This window comes from Protomyctophum bolini (assembly GCF_963924005.1).
Source record: "Protomyctophum bolini genome assembly, chromosome: 16".
Lineage (NCBI taxonomy): Eukaryota > Metazoa > Chordata > Actinopteri > Myctophiformes > Myctophidae > Protomyctophum > Protomyctophum bolini.
Genome location: NC_137877.1, coordinates 8,058,871 through 8,075,189, shown reverse-complemented (window position 1 = coordinate 8,075,189; position 16,319 = coordinate 8,058,871). Strand labels below are relative to the sequence as shown.

Genomic DNA, 16,319 nt, shown 5'->3' with positions numbered 1-16,319 from the left:
AGTCAAACGTTCAATATTTGAAATTATGAAGTAAAGTAAATTCCATCCATCTTAAAACCGCTTATCCGTAGTCGGGTTGCGGGGTAAAAGTACCTCAACATTGTACCACTTTTCAACCTATCTTCATATAATAGGTCCTCACTAATAATCCAAAAAAAATGGCACGATTTTTTTTCTACTCAGTCTGTGTTCCATGGGAGGGCTGTGGGCAGTTCAGAAAACGTCTTCCAGTGACATCATCATTAGGCAGATTTTTTTTAAAACAAGTTTCTTTTTACAAAAATGTTTAGATTTTCATTATCGTGAGAACGATGGCTTCCATTTTCGCATTGCAACTTTTCAGGACTAGAAAGCCTGCAATTTATTAGCTATTAGCTTGTATTCCCCATCGATGATGTCACTGGAAGACGGTTTCTGAACTGCCCACAGCCCTCCTATGAGACACAGACCGAGTAGAAAAAGAAATTTCTTTCATGATTATTAGTGAGGACCTATTATATGAAGACAGGTTGAAAAGTGGTGAAGTGGTCCTTTAAGTAAATATACTTTAGTTACCTCTGCTCTGAATGCTCGCTGAAAATGCTCGCTTTTTTAATTACGTATTTTCAATGTGTTGACACTAAACTTCAGTCAGTCAGTTGAAGATACAGCGTTTTGTGTCGAGCGACACTTGCGGCTAATCATAAAACGTGCTTAACCCATTCTGACCTGAGATCAGATTCATACGAGGTTTCCACTGGACACACACTGGTCTGATTAACCCATTCTGACCTGAGATCAGATTCTAAAAATGTCAGTCGTTCTTCGATTTTTCAAAAATAGCAGACCTACAAGCTTGTAGCACGCCACTCGGTGGCGCGCTATGAGATTGTAGATCTGCTGTTTTTCCAATAGCTAAAGCATGACATGATGCTAACACCATAATGGGTTCCCGTTCAGAATGGGTTAAATGTGCCGTGTTTTTCATCATGCCTCGCCTATGACGCTAATGTTAAGAGAATTAACCACTAACTTTAAACTGTGAGCTGCCTCATTGTCTGTGCGTTATCGTGACATCCCACTGACGTGTGTATGCATGTGCTTCTCTGTCCGCTGTAACACCCCCCCCCCCCCCCCCCCACCCTCTCTAAACCCTAAACCTATCCCTTCACCAAAGGGGTGGGGAATCCTATGGCTTTGTCAATGTCCAGCCTGAGCTATCATTTACAGACAGGTTAGTGCATGAGAGCAATGAGCATGCATGTCTGTACTTCTGCTGCTTTGGCTCTCGTTGTGTATATCCACTCCACAGCTACTGTAATTATAAATCACAGTAATTCCACTGGTGAAACCATTGCCTGTAATATTTCAGAAATATAATTGCTAAATGTAAAAAAGAAAAAGTTTCATGTGATGACAATGTTCCAGTTGCTAAATGTAAAATTTCATGACAGCAAAATTATATATGATATACGTGACTGTACCGTATCAAAGCAATGAACCATCAGCACCTTCAGCTAACGTTGATCTGTTTGGCTGTTTGAATTGATCCGTTTGCGTTGTAAACGGGATGAAATAATTATGACGAGGGTTTGATCGATTTCCTTGAATCTATTTTAATTAACAGGGCAAAGTCTAAATCCACGCCTCACCTCGATGAAGTGGAGAAACCGCAGAGTAAAGGTCAGTTTTCCCGATTCAATTCCACAAATTAAGAGAGATGTTATAGATCAGCCTCAGTGCTGCTAATTGTATTGTGTGTGTGTGTGTGTGTGTGTGTGTGTGTGTGTGTGTGTGTGTGTGTGTGTGTGTGTGTGTGTGTGTGTGTGTGTGTGTGTGTGTGTGTGTGTGTGTGTGTGTGTGTGTGTGTGCGTCCTGAAAATGTCTGCGTGTGTCGGTGCATATCTGTGAACAATCATATCTGCATGTACACTTCGGTCAGTGTGTAGGAATCTAGGATTGCATATCAACGATCTAACGATAATAATCCTGACCTAAACGACCATGCTGTACGTGGGCTGTACCACAGGGTTGCATGGGCAACTGGGGGGCATGACCCACTGGTTGGTGGAGGACGAGTTGAGGCGTAAGGGAGACAAACGGGCACAGATTCAAAGGGCAGCGTCAGAACTGGAGCTGGAGAGGAGACACATCCTCAATGCCATGAGATACAGACAGCCAGAGAGAGGTGTGGTGCCGAGTCACAGACCTGCTCGTCTCCAAATCAATTAATTACCGCCATGATCCACTCAATCTTCTCTGTGCACAACTAGTCCCAGTTTTCAGAGTTTTGGGCCGAGCCAATCAAACAAAGTGTTTGTCTTGGGCCGAGCCAATCAAACAAAGTGTTTGTCTTGGGCTGAGCCAATCAAACAAAGTGTTTGTCTTGGGCTTCGTACACACCTACACAACAAATGTTCGGTCCGTGTGCGATGTCTGATTGCCGTTTGATTGCTGCTCCAATTCATTTTCAATGGGAGTCACAGGGTTTGACCAAACATTTGTGTTTGATGAGTGGGGTGCAATCAGCAATCAGCAATCAAACACAAATGTTTGGTCAAACCATGTGACTCCCATTGGGAAAAGCATTGTGTGAATGAGGCCTTGGGCTGAGCCAATCAAACAAGGCTATGAGAAAATGATTTTTTGAACAGGAAACAGGTATGCCACCTTCTGAAAACCGGGACTACAGTCATACACAGATCCAATCAGTAATCTTTTACATTGATTCACATCTCACCAGCCTATCAATCAATCAACCAATCAATCAGTTACCCAGAAAATTACTTTGAGTGCAATGTTGGTATTTTATCCTGACCTATACGGTATACCTAAACGTTGCGTGCTCTCGCATTGCACGTCGTTTCATACATGCTTTTTGCATCCAATATGACATTGTAGTTGCAGCGATTTGCGTAATGTGAACAATAACATATTACTTAAATTGTCCTGAAGGTCATTCTTTTAACCCATTTTGGGTGGGAACCCCTTTTGGTGTTTTAAACATGTCATAATTTAGCTATTGAAAAATAGCAGATCTACAAGCTCATAGCGCGCCACTCGGTGGCGCGCTATGAGCTTGTAGGTCTGCTATTTTTGAAAAATCGTGAAAATATTTATTTCAGAAAACTGGAGGATTTAGAAGATTTTCTTTAAATTTTGAATGGGTTAATGATGACCACAGACTGAGCACCATTCAATGCTGTCCCTCAATGCCGTTCCCCCCTCTCTCTCTCTCTCTCCGTCTCTCTGTCCAGTGACGGGCAGTGGCGTGGTGGGGGAGACGTCGTCATGGAGAGACTCTCAGAAGAAAGGCCAGTCCCAGGCGGAGCTAGAGAGACAGCAGATCCTGCAGGAGATGAAGAAGAAAACGCCCCTGCTGACGGACAACAGCTGGATCCGGCAGCGTGCCGCCGCCGCTGCGGCCCCCAAGGAGCCCGTCCACCTGCCAATGCGCAGGTAACACTGCTACACTGCACTACACTTGGGTCACATTCACACCAGAGAGCTTTGCTGCGATTAAAACGAATCCTGCTGCGCATTTTCAGAAAGTGCACATTGTTTGGCAGGGTGTGAAGGCTCAAAGAACAATGCGTGGCTGCATGTGTATAGTGAGAGAGCGAGAGAGAGAGAGAGAGGTGGGTGGGGGGGGGGGTCCAGTCCCAGACGGCACGACACATGCACGTTATGAGTATAATTTTATCACCATAGATTTCACTGTGTAGGCTAGTTTATGAATGGAACACATTGATAAAGGTCCCCCCTGCTGCGTTCCCAATTGCTGCGGATGACAGTGTGAAGGCAAACCGCAGCAAATTAAATATTAGGTGGGAATGTGACCTTAGTCTCATGTTGCCAGACTGTGCCGTTTTTCATCATTTTTGATGATTTGAAAAAAATGACGAAATGACAAAAACGATGGGTTATAGCCCATGTTTTTTGAAATTTTGAAAAAAAAGTTATCCTCGTTTCTCATCATTTTGGACCATGGGCTATAGCCCATATCGTACGGCATACTATAGCGCGCCGTTTTTCATCATTTTTGAGGATTTGAAAAAAATGACGAAATGACAAAAACGATGGGTTATAGCCCATGTTTTTTGAAATTTTGAAAAAAAAAGTTATCCTTGTTTCTCATCATTTTGGACCATGGGCTATAGCCCATATCATACGGCATACTATAGCGCGCCGTTTTTCATCATTTTTGAGGATTTGAAAAAAATGACGAAATGACAAAAACGATGGGTTATAGCCCATGTTTTTTGAAATTTTGAAAAAAAAAGTTAGCCTCGTTTCTCATCATTTTGGACCGTGGGCTATAGCCCATATCGTACGGCATACTATAGCGCGCAGTTTTTCATCATTTTTGAAGATTTGAAAAAAATGAAAAAATTTAAAAAACGATGGGTTATAGCCCATGTTTTTTGAAATTTAAAAAAAAAAAGTTAGCCTCGTTTCTCATCATTTTGGACCGTGGGCTATAGCCCATATCGTACGGCATACTATAGCGCGCCGTTTTTCATCATTTTTGAAGATTTGAAAAAAATGACGAAATGACAAAAACGATGGGTTATAGCCCATGTTTTTTGAAATTTTGAAAAAAAAGTTATCCTCGTTTCTCATCATTTTGGACCATGGGCTATAGTCCATATCGTACGGCATACTATAGCGCGCCGTTTTTCATCATTTTTGAAGATTTGAAAAAAATGACGAAATGACAAAAACGATGGGTTATAGCCCATGTGTTTTGAAATTTTGAAAAAAAAAGTTATCCTCGTTTCTCATCATTTTGGACCATGGGCTATAGCCCATATCGTACGGCATACTATAGCGCGCCGTTTTTCATCATTTTTGAGGATTTGACAAAAATGAAAAAATGAAAAAAACGATGGGTTATAGCCCATGTTTTTTGAAATTTTGAAAAAAAAGTTATCCTCGTTTCTCATCATTTTGGACCATGGGCTATAGTCCATATCGTACGGCATACTATAGCGCGCAGTTTTTCATCATTTTTGAAGATTTGAAAAAAATGACGAAATGACAAAAACGATGGGTTATAGCCCATGTTTTTTGAAATTTTGAAAAAAAAAGTTATCCTCGTTTCTCATCATTTTGGACCATGGGCTATAGCCCATATCGTACGGCATACTATAGCGTGCCGTTTTTCATCATTTTTGAGGATTTGAAAAAATGACGAAATGACAAAAACGATGGGTTATAGCCCATGTTTTTTGAAATTTTGAAAAAAAAAGTTAGCCTCGTTTCTCATCATTTTGGACCGTGGGCTATAGCCCATATCGTACGGCATACTATAGCGCGCAGTTTTTCATCATTTTTGAAGATTTGAAAAAAATGACGAAATGACAAAAACGATGGGTTATAGCCCATGTTTTTTGAAATTTTGGAAAAAAAAGTTAGCCTCGTTTCTCATCATTTTGGACCGTGGGCTATAGCCCATATCGTACGGCATACTATAGCGCGCAGTTTTTCATCATTTTTGAAGATTTGAAAAAAATGACGAAATGACAAAAACGATGAGTTATAGCCCATGTTTTTTGAAAATTTGAAAAAAAAAGTTATCCTCGTTTCTCATCATTTTGGACCATGGGCTATAGCCCATATCGTACGGCATACTATAGCGCGCCGTTTTTCATCATTTTTGAGGATTTGAAAAAAATGACGAAATGACAAAAACGATGGGTTATAGCCCATGTTTTTTTAAATTTTGAAAAAAAAAGTTAGCCTCGTTTCTCATCATTTTGGACCGTGGGCTATAGCCCATATCGTACGGCATACTATAGCGCGCAGTTTTTCATCATTTTTGAAGATTTGAAAAAAATGACGAAATGACAAAAACGATGGGTTATAGCCCATGTTTTTTGAAATTTTGAAAAAAAAAGTTAGCCTCGTTTCTCATCATTTTGGACCGTGGGCTATAGCCCATATCGTACGGCATACTATAGCGCGCAGTTTTTCATCATTTTTGAAGATTTGAAAAAAATGACGAAATGACAAAAACGATGGGTTATAGCCCATGTTTTTTGAAATTTTGAAAAAAAAGGTTAGCCTCGTTTCTCATCATTTTGGACCGTGGGCTATAGCCCATATCGTACGGCATACTATAGCGCGCAGTTTTTCATCATTTTTGAAGATTTGAAAAAAATGACGAAATGACAAAAACGATGAGTTATAGCCCATGTTTTTTGAAAATTTGAAAAAAAAAGTTATCCTCGTTTCTCATCATTTTGGACCATGGGCTATAGCCCATATCGTACGGCATACTATAGCGCGCAGTTTTTCATCATTTTTGAGGATTTGAAAAAAATGACGAAATGACAAAAACGATGGGTTATAGCCCATGTTTTTTGAAATTTTGAAAAAAAAAGTTAGCCTCGTTTCTCATCATTTTGGACCGTGGGCTATAGCCCATATCGTACGGCATACTATAGCGCGCAGTTTTTCATCATTTTTGAAGATTTGAAAAAAATGACGAAATGACAAAAACGATGGGTTATAGCCCATGTTTTTTGAAATTTTGAAAAAAAAAGTTAGCCTCGTTTCTCATCATTTTGGACCGTGGGCTATAGCCCATATCGTACGGCATACTATAGCGCGCAGTTTTTCATCATTTTTGAAGATTTGAAAAAAATGACGAAATGACAAAAACGATGAGTTATAGCCCATGTTTTTTGAAAATTTGAAAAAAAAAGTTATCCTCGTTTCTCATCATTTTGGACCATGGGCTATAGCCCATATCGTACGGCATACTATAGCGCGCCGTTTTTCATCATTTTTGAGGATTTGAAAAAAATGACGAAATGACAAAAACGATGGGTTATAGCCCATGTTTTTTTAAATTTTGAAAAAAAAAGTTAGCCTCGTTTCTCATCATTTTGGACCGTGGGCTATAGCCCATATCGTACGGCATACTATAGCGCGCAGTTTTTCATCATTTTTGAAGATTTGAAAAAAATGACGAAATGACAAAAACGATGGGTTATAGCCCATGTTTTTTGAAATTTTGAAAAAAAAGTTAGCCTCCTTTCTCATCATTTTGGACCGTGGGCTATAGCCCATATCGTACGGCATACTATAGCGCGCAGTTTTTCATCATTTTTGAAGATTTGAAAAAAATGACGAAATGACAAAAACGATGGGTTATAGCCCATGTTTTTAGAAATTTTGAAAAAAAAAGTTAGCCTCGTTTCTCATCATTTTGGACCGTGGGCTATAGCCCATATCGTACGGCATACTATAGCGCGCAGTTTTTCATCATTTTTGAAGATTTGAAAAAAATGACGAAATGACAAAAACGATGAGTTATACCCATGTTTTTTGAAAATTTGAAAAAAAAAGTTATCTTCGTTTCTCATCATTTTGGACCATGGGCTATAGCCCATATCGTACGGCATACTATAGCGCGCCGTTTTTCATCATTTTTGAGGATTTGAAAAAAATGACGAAATGACAAAAACGATGGGTTATAGCCCATGTTTTTTGAAATTTTGAAAAAAAAAGTTAGCCTCGTTTCTCATCATTTTGGACCGTGGGCTATAGCCCATATCGTACGGCATACTATAGCGCGCAGTTTTTCATCATTTTTGAAGATTTGAAAAAAATGACGAAATGACAAAAACGATGGGTTATAGCCCATGTTTTTTGAAATTTTGAAAAAAAAAGTTAGCCTCGTTTCTCATCATTTTGGACCGTGGGCTATAGCCCATATCGTACGGCATACTATAGCGCGCAGTTTTTCATCATTTTTGAAGATTTGAAAAAAATGACGAAATGACAAAAACGATGAGTTATAGCCCATGTTTTTTGAAAATTTGAAAAAAAAAGTTATCCTCGTTTCTCATCATTTTGGACCATGGGCTATAGCCCATATCGTACGGCATACTATAGCGCGCCGTTTTTCATCATTTTTGAGGATTTGAAAAAAATGACGAAATGACAAAAACGATGGGTTATAGCCCATGTTTTTTTAAATTTTGAAAAAAAAAGTTAGCCTCGTTTCTCATCATTTTGGACCGTGGGCTATAGCCCATATCGTACGGCATACTATAGCGTGCAGTTTTTCATCATTTTTGAAGATTTGAAAAAAATGACGAAATGACAAAAACGATGGGTTATAGCCCATGTTTTTTGAAATTTTGAAAAAAAAGTTAGCCTCCTTTCTCATCATTTTGGACCGTGGGCTATAGCCCATATCGTACGGCATACTATAGCGCACAGTTTTTCATCATTTTTGAAGATTTAAAAAAAATGACGAAATGACAAAAACGATGGGTTATAGCCCATGTTTTTTGAAATTTTGAAAAAAAAAGTTAGCCTCGTTTCTCATCATTTTGGACCGTGGGCTATAGCCCATATCGTACGGCATACTATAGCGCGCAGTTTTTCATCATTTTTGAAGATTTGAAAAAAATGACGAAATGACAAAAACGATGGGTTATAGCCCATGTTTTTTGAAATTTTGAAAAAAAAAGTTAGCCTCGTTTCTCATCATTTTGGACCGTGGGCTATAGCCCATATCGTACGGCATACTATAGCGCGCAGTTTTTCATCATTTTTGAAGATTTGAAAAAAATGACGAAATGACAAAAACGATGAGTTATAGCCCATGTTTTTTGAAAATTTGAAAAAAAAAGTTATCCTCGTTTCTCATCATTTTGGACCATGGGCTATAGCCCATATCGTACGGCATACTATAGCGCGCCGTTTTTCATCATTTTTGAGGATTTGAAAAAAATGACGAAATGACAAAAACGATGGGTTATAGCCCATGTTTTTTGAAATTTTGAAAAAAAAAGTTAGCCTCGTTTCTCATCATTTTGGACCGTGGGCTATAGCCCATATCGTACGGCATACTATAGCGCGCAGTTTTTCATCATTTTTGAAGATTTGAAAAAAATGACGAAATGACAAAAACGATGGGTTATAGCCCATGTTTTTTGAAATTTTGAAAAAAAAAGTTAGCCTCGTTTCTCATCATTTTGGACCGTGGGCTATAGCCCATATCGTACGGCATACTATAGCGCGCAGTTTTTCATCATTTTTGAAGATTTGAAAAAAATGACGAAATGACAAAAACGATGGGTTATAGCCCATGTTTTTTGAAATTTTGAAAAAAAAAGTTAGCCTCGTTTCTCATCATTTTGGACCGTGGGCTATAGCCCATATCGTACGGCATACTATAGCGCGCAGTTTTTCATCATTTTTGAAGATTTGAAAAAAATGACGAAATGACAAAAACGATGAGTTATAGCCCATGTTTTTTGAAAATTTGAAAAAAAAAGTTATCCTCGTTTCTCATCATTTTGGACCATGGGCTATAGCCCATATCGTACGGCATACTATAGCGCGCCGTTTTTCATCATTTTTGAGGATTTGAAAAAAATGACGAAATGACAAAAACGATGGGTTATAGCCCATGTTTTTTGAAATTTTGAAAAAAAAAGTTAGCCTCGTTTCTCATCATTTTGGACCGTGGGCTATAGCCCATATCGTACGGCATACTATAGCGCGCAGTTTTTCATCATTTTTGAAGATTTGAAAAAAATGACGAAATGACAAAAACGATGAGTTATAGCCCATGTTTTTTGAAAATTTGAAAAAAAAAGTTATCCTCGTTTCTCATCATTTTGGACCATGGGCTATAGCCCATATCGTACGGCATACTATAGCGCGCCGTTTTTCATCATTTTTGAGGATTTGAAAAAAATGACGAAATGACAAAAACGATGGGTTATAGCCCATGTTTTTTGAAATTTTGAAAAAAAAAGTTAGCCTCGTTTCTCATCATTTTGGACCGTGGGCTATAGCCCATATCGTACGGCATACTATAGCGCGCAGTTTTTCATCATTTTTGAAGATTTGAAAAAAATGACGAAATGACAAAAACGATGGGTTATAGCCCATGTTTTTTGAAATTTTGAAAAAAAAAGTTAGCCTCGTTTCTCATCATTTTGGACCGTGGGCTATAGCCCATATTGTACGGCATACTATAGCGCGCAGTTTTTCATCATTTTTGAAGATTTGAAAAAAATGACGAAATGACAAAAACGATGGGTTATAGCCCATGTTTTTTGAAATTTTGAAAAAAAAGTTTGCCTCGTTTCTCATCATTTTGGACCGTGGGCTATAGCCCATATCGTACGGCATACTATAGCGCGCAGTTTTTCATCATTTTTGAAGATTTGAAAAAAATGACGAAATGACAAAAACGATGGGTTATAGCCCATGTTTTTTGAAATTTTGAAAAAAAAGGTTAGCCTCGTTTCTCATCATTTTGGACCGTGGGCTATAGCCCATATCGTACGGCATACTATAGCGCGCAGTTTTTCATCATTTTTGAAGATTTGAAAAAAATGACGAAATGACAAAAACGATGGGTTATAGCCCATGTTTTTTGAAATTTTGAAAAAAAAAGTTAGCCTCGTTTCTCATCATTTTGGACCGTGGGCTATAGCCCATATCGTACGGCATACTATAGCGCGCAGTTTTTCATCATTTTTGAAGATTTGAAAAAAATGACGAAATGACAAAAACGATGGGTTATAGCCCATGTTTTTTGAAATTTTGAAAAAAAACGTTAGCCTCGTTTCTCATCATTTTGGACCGTGGGCTATAGCCCATATCGTACGGCATACTATAGCGCGCAGTTTTTCATCATTTTTGAGGATTTGAAAAAAATGGGAAAAGAAAGCCGCAATTTCCGCAATTTCCATTTCCGCAATTCCGAAGCCCTACTCAAAACGTTGTAAAGGGTGACCTATTTAAGGCTATTAATAAACATTTCTTTGTGGCATTATGCAATGGCTTGTCATCTCATTTTTCACATGTTTTGCCCGTTTGCTGAAAGATAGTTTGAACCGTATCTTTCACTTGTTTTGCGGAAAACAAAGATATAGACTGTCAGCCAGTTCATCCTATTAGGAAATTCTTCTACTAACTGGTCTAACGTGGTGATCACTTGGCTTTGCAGAGGAGAGTCCCTCGACAACCTGGACACGCCTCGCAGCTCCTGGCGGTCGTCGTGGACGCCGGGCAGCACCTCCTCCATCCCCAACTACAGCCGGCCTCACTCTGCCCTCTCCGGCAGCACCGGCTCCTCCTATGGCGTCTACGGCGTCGGAGGCGGCGGGCAGCAGCAGCAGGGAGGGGCCGGGGGGCCACGGCCCGGCTCGGCCACCCTGCCTTCCTCTTACTCCATGGGCTCCCTCCGAGGTGGGGCAGGAACCCCCTCGTCCTCCCAGTGGTCTCAGCATTCGTCCTCCCCGTCGCCGTCGTCTCCCTCCCCCACCACCTCCCCCGAGCCCCCCTCGGAGTCACGGCCTCCTCAGCACCGGAGCAGGTAAACGGCCAGGAAAACGCTCTTAAAGGGACACTTCACCCTTTTTGCAAAAGCTTTAGGACACTTTCCTGGGGGTCTTTATGTGTGTGATATGTGGTTTTAGATATTTTAGATTGTAGCAGTGAGCCCAGTGTCTCTGATGTCATGGACACTGGGCTCACTTCCTTCCTGGACTACAATTCCCATAATAATTTGGTGCACTGCTCCTCCTTGTGGATAGGGGAGGTCTGTCTTACTGAGACCACATGTAGTCCAGGAAGTAAGTGATCCCAGTGTCCATGACATCAGAGACACTGCAGGCTCACTGCTACAATCTAAAATATCTAAAACCACATATCACACACATAAAGACCCCCAGGAAAGTGTTCTAAAGCTTCTAAACGTCATTAACATATATTTTTTTGCAAAAAGGGTGAAGTGTCCCTTTATTTAATGCCTCTAAACCCTGTCTGATACGGGCTCAAATACTGGTCCAGCTTCTTCTAGGCCCATTATTATAACCACTGCGATTGCGATTGCATAACCCTGGTTTTGGGAGTGGTGGTAAAAGGGAAACTTTGTCTGTCATGCAGTTATTTATTTTGGATGTGTTTGGATGGTTCCATTTATTTTGTCAAACTAATATACATTCGCTTCACTTCAGATCCAAATGATTACATGGAGGCGATACGGTGTAACTGTTGGATGGCATCTCCCCCTTGGCTTTGTCATTCGGTTGCATACATTAGTGTGTGTGTGTGTGTGTGTGTGTGTGTGTGTGTGTGTGTGTGTGTGTGTGTGTGTGTAGTTGTGTACACATGCATAATATCTTTGTAATTAAATGGTTTTCTTTAGATCACACACACAAAAGATCAATACATAAAACAACACAGTACATTCACACATGTATAATTAATGCCTAAGATTGCATTACTGTATTATTTCTTAGCTCCTCAATCATGGTTTAACATTCTGCAAATCTAGGTCAGTGAGTGGCAAGAAAATCTGTACGTTCTGTGACAGCCCACTGGGAAAGGGAGCCGCCATGATCATCGAGTCCCTTGGGCTCTGTTATCATTTGGGCTGTTTTAAGGTGAGAGTTTAAACGTCGTCCACATCGTCGGACCAACCTTGGCCTGGAGATTCTTGCCAATCTTGGTCGATCACCTGCACCAGAAACTAATCTCGTCTGTTAACCCGTAGCCTAGACTTAGTTATATTCTACTAACCAGATGGATCGCAATGGAAGCTGATCCCTTTTTTACTGCACTAACTAACACACTTCTTCATCAACTCCCACTAATCTGTGAGCCACACTAATCAATTCACACGCCTATTCTATTTCTTCCTATAACACCTGATTCTGGTTGCTGGTCTTTAGAAACGTGGAGCTTTTGGTTGTTACTAGGCTCTCTGAAACTGTCGCTCTCCTGCATCTAATTGGTTATCATGGCTGTCATCCCCTCAGCCGTCTGTCAATCATTCTGATGTTTTCTTTTTTCTTCTCTCTGTGACTTCTGCCGTTTCTCTGCCGTGGCTCATGTTCTGCAGTATACTTAAATGTACAGTATGTGTCCCAGAGCCAGTCAGTCAAGTCTGTGCTCTAAAGCCCCGGCTCATACTTACTCACATGGGTGTCGCGTGCTGAAAATAGCATACCTACAAGCTCACAGTCCGCGGCGGGTTCAATGCCAGCACGTAGGTCTGCTGTTTCCCGGCACGCAACAAACGTGCAACGGAGCATAAATCTGGCTTTGCTCCTGCGGAGCGGGACATTTAACCCATTCTGACCTGAGATCAGATTCATACGAGGTTTCCACTGGACACACACTGGTCTGATTAACCCATTCTGACCCGAGATCAGATTCTAAAGATGTCAGTCGTTCTTCGATTTTTCAAAAATAGCAGACCTACAAGCTCGTAGCGCGCCACTCGGTGGCGCGCTATGAGCTTGTAGATCTGCTATTTTTCAATAGCTAAAGCATGACATGATGCTAACACCAAAATGGGTTCCCGTTCAGAATGGGTTAAGGCTGTACGTGCTAAAATTCTGCAGTGTTCATTTCAAGAAACATAATAATAAAAGCCTAATGTACGACGTACCCATAATGAAATCCTCCAATGTTCATTTAACTCCGTGTATAAAAATAAATGTAACCAGATCACATTTGTACACCCTTTGATTTACACATGTTTAGCAACTCATGATGTAATAATAATACCTTCATAATGTAATAACAGCTCATAATGTAATAATTTAAATGTAATAAAAACTCATGTAATAATCAGCTCGTCAAAAAATGAACTTATAACTGCCTCATAATTACATTATGAGTTGCTACAACATTGGATAAATGAACAGTGAGGATTGTATTTGACTGGTATACATTATACACACATTACTGGTATATATGTATATACTTTGTCCCCCCCCCCCCACAGTGCATCGACTGTAAGTCCGACCTGGGAGGGTCAGAGATCGGGGCCGAAGTCAGGATACGAAGCAGACAGCTCTACTGTAACTCCTGCTACAATCGACTCAAAAGTGAGTATATTAGCCCATTTTGGGCGGGAACCCCTTTTGGTGTTGCATTATGTAATGCTTTAGCTATTGAAAAATCACACCTGTGTGAACTGAGTAGTGCAACTCCCCCCCCCCCCCCCCCCCCCCCACCACCACCTCTCTCTCTCTCTCTCTCTCTCTTTCTCTCTCTCTCATTAGCAGGCAACACAGCAGCACTATCACTCTCTGTTTCTGGCACCCCCTACTGGTACAAATAAGTCATATACTCGTGCTCATGGCCACATAGGCACGGACATTGCTGGTTGTAGGAGTGGTTGCACCACTCAAAAATAGCAGACCTGCAAGCTCATAGCGCGCCACCGAGTGGCGCGCTATGAGCTTGTAGGTCTGCTATTTTTTTGAAGAATCGTGAAAAGTGACATGAAAGTGTTTGAGAATGACGTGACATAGAAAAACTGCTTTTTCAAGAAAACAGTCAGGATTTAGAAGACATTTTGCAGAACCGTTCCCAGGTCGAAATGGGTTAGGCGCCCCACAATCTCTGTATGGCCAGAGGTTTCAGGCTAATAATCCTGTGGGTTCCCGTCCTTGTTGTAGCTGGCCAGCCAACCCCCATGTGACGGGACTGCACTCCAGCAAATCGATGAGGAGACCACTCTGGACAACAACCCGTGAACAACCGCAGCCATGGAAACCAGGCCAGGAACACCACAGCCTAGATGCATTCGCATTTATGATTCCACAAAGACCCCCCTCCACCCCCCCAACCCCGCTCTGATCATCATATTCATTCTCTTTACAGTGTGTGATTGAGAGGGTAATCTCGTCAAGGTTTAGCAAACGTTAATGTGTTTATATCTTAATAAGTATTACAAATTGTACAAAGTATAAGGGATGTGCATGCAGCAGAGAGTTTTTAGATGTTTCACCAAGAAAACACTGCTCAAGTGTTATATTGTTTTTAAAATTATTATAAGGCAGATCATGACCGATTTTGATAAATATTATGAAAGGGTATCGGAGACAGAAGATTAGATTGGGGGAAACCTTGCACCTTCATCTCCTCTCATCTAGGCCTTATTTCTGCTGAGTCTTGCGCTATTAAAAAATGTTTTGTCAACTAAGCTGTGCTTACCATGTCTATGTGCCTTCATGTTTCCTAACAAGGGAGAAGTAATAGAGGTGAAATTATTTCCAAATGTATTTAAACATTTTCACGGTTATTTGGAGCACTTATCATGAGTTTTCACTGTTGGAATTACAAATCGAGGACTTTTTCCTGAGAGAAAAAAAAACAAACGCAAACATATTGTCTGGAATGATATTGAGGCAAACTTTCTTCTGTAACGTTTTGTAAATAAAATGACCAAATGCTCATCTTGTCGTCTGACTGTGTACTTGTGTTCACTGAACTGTAGGATGTTAATGTGGTTATATTTACTCTGTGATGTTTGGCTCATTCTCACAGGATCTCTCTCTCTCCTACTGAAAGGAATTTCAATGAGGCTTTGTGCAAGGACCTGCGTGCTCCATGTTCAAAGCCAATTTGTCATGCATATTTCAGTCGGCGTGCATGCATTACACTTGATTACTCTGTGATAAGCTCTTCTCTTAATATATTCTTCCATATCAGCTGTTTAGTGAAATGACATCTGCATAAAAGATACGTTTCAATATGCATACGAGTGGAAACTCCTGATTGCTCCATTCTGAGTTCCCAAATGCATCTTAAAGCTAAAGGTGTCCTCAATGTTCCCCAATATGAAAATGAGCTCTTTTGAAGTGATGGATTGAAATAAGTCGAAGGGAGCACTGAAGTGGCCGGGATACTTGAGAGAGAGCACCGCCAATGCCAGGAGGCAAGCATTCTTATTTATTTTTAAATATGTTTTCTTGGCTTCTGTTGCAGGGTTATATCATTCTAATGCTTAGAAACGATGCTGGGCACAGAGTAGATAATAACGATAAGAAATCTGAAAGTTTTGTAGTGAATAAGCTGCAGAACCCTCGGTATTCAAAAGCCAAGGCCAGGCCCTAAGATGATAAGATAAAATGTAGTGTTGCGGAGGATGAGAAACAGTAGCAAATTGCGGAGTGTTGGGGAAAATTTGCTATGTGTTTTTTCCACAATTCCGCAATTCCCGCATTTCCGCAATTTACACAATTTCCATTTCCGCAATTTCCGCAATTCCCGCAATTTTTCCTTTTCCGCAATTTCCATTTCCGCAATTTCCGCAATTTCCATTTCCGTAATTTCCATTTCCGCAATTTCCATCTCCGCAATTTCCATTTCCGCAATTCCAAAATTTCCGCAATTTGACAAAAACGATGGGTTATAGCCCATGTTTTTTGAAAATTTGAAAAAAAAAGTTAGCCTCGTTTCTCATCATTTTGGACCGTGGGCTATAGCCCATATCGTACGGCATACTATAGCGCGCAGTTTTTCATCATTTTTGAGGATTTGAAAAAAATGACGAAATG

The 16,319-nt window shown here is 40.3% G+C and overlaps 1 protein-coding gene across 5 annotated transcripts in view; it reads left to right on the top strand.

Moving 5' to 3' along the window:
• lmo7a (LIM domain 7a) overlaps window positions 1-15,215 on the top strand; it is a 70,432-nt gene extending 55,217 nt beyond the window's left edge. For 4 of the 5 annotated variants that reach the window (XM_080786258.1, XM_080786256.1, XM_080786255.1 and 1 more), the window contains 7 exons: window positions 1,157-1,213; window positions 1,607-1,662; window positions 3,237-3,438; window positions 10,967-11,335; window positions 12,299-12,407; window positions 13,757-13,859; window positions 14,436-15,215. In XM_080786258.1, the coding sequence (XP_080642384.1) occupies window positions 1,157-1,213; window positions 1,607-1,662; window positions 3,237-3,438; window positions 10,967-11,335; window positions 12,299-12,407; window positions 13,757-13,859; window positions 14,436-14,458 (919 nt within the window). In that variant the 3' untranslated portion in view covers window positions 14,459-15,215. The remainder of the gene's footprint in view (window positions 1-1,156; window positions 1,214-1,606; window positions 1,663-3,236; window positions 3,439-10,966; window positions 11,336-12,298; window positions 12,408-13,756; window positions 13,860-14,435) is intronic. The other variant, XM_080786257.1, reaches the window with a different exon arrangement.
• The last annotated feature ends 1,104 nt before the right edge of the window (window positions 15,216-16,319 follow it).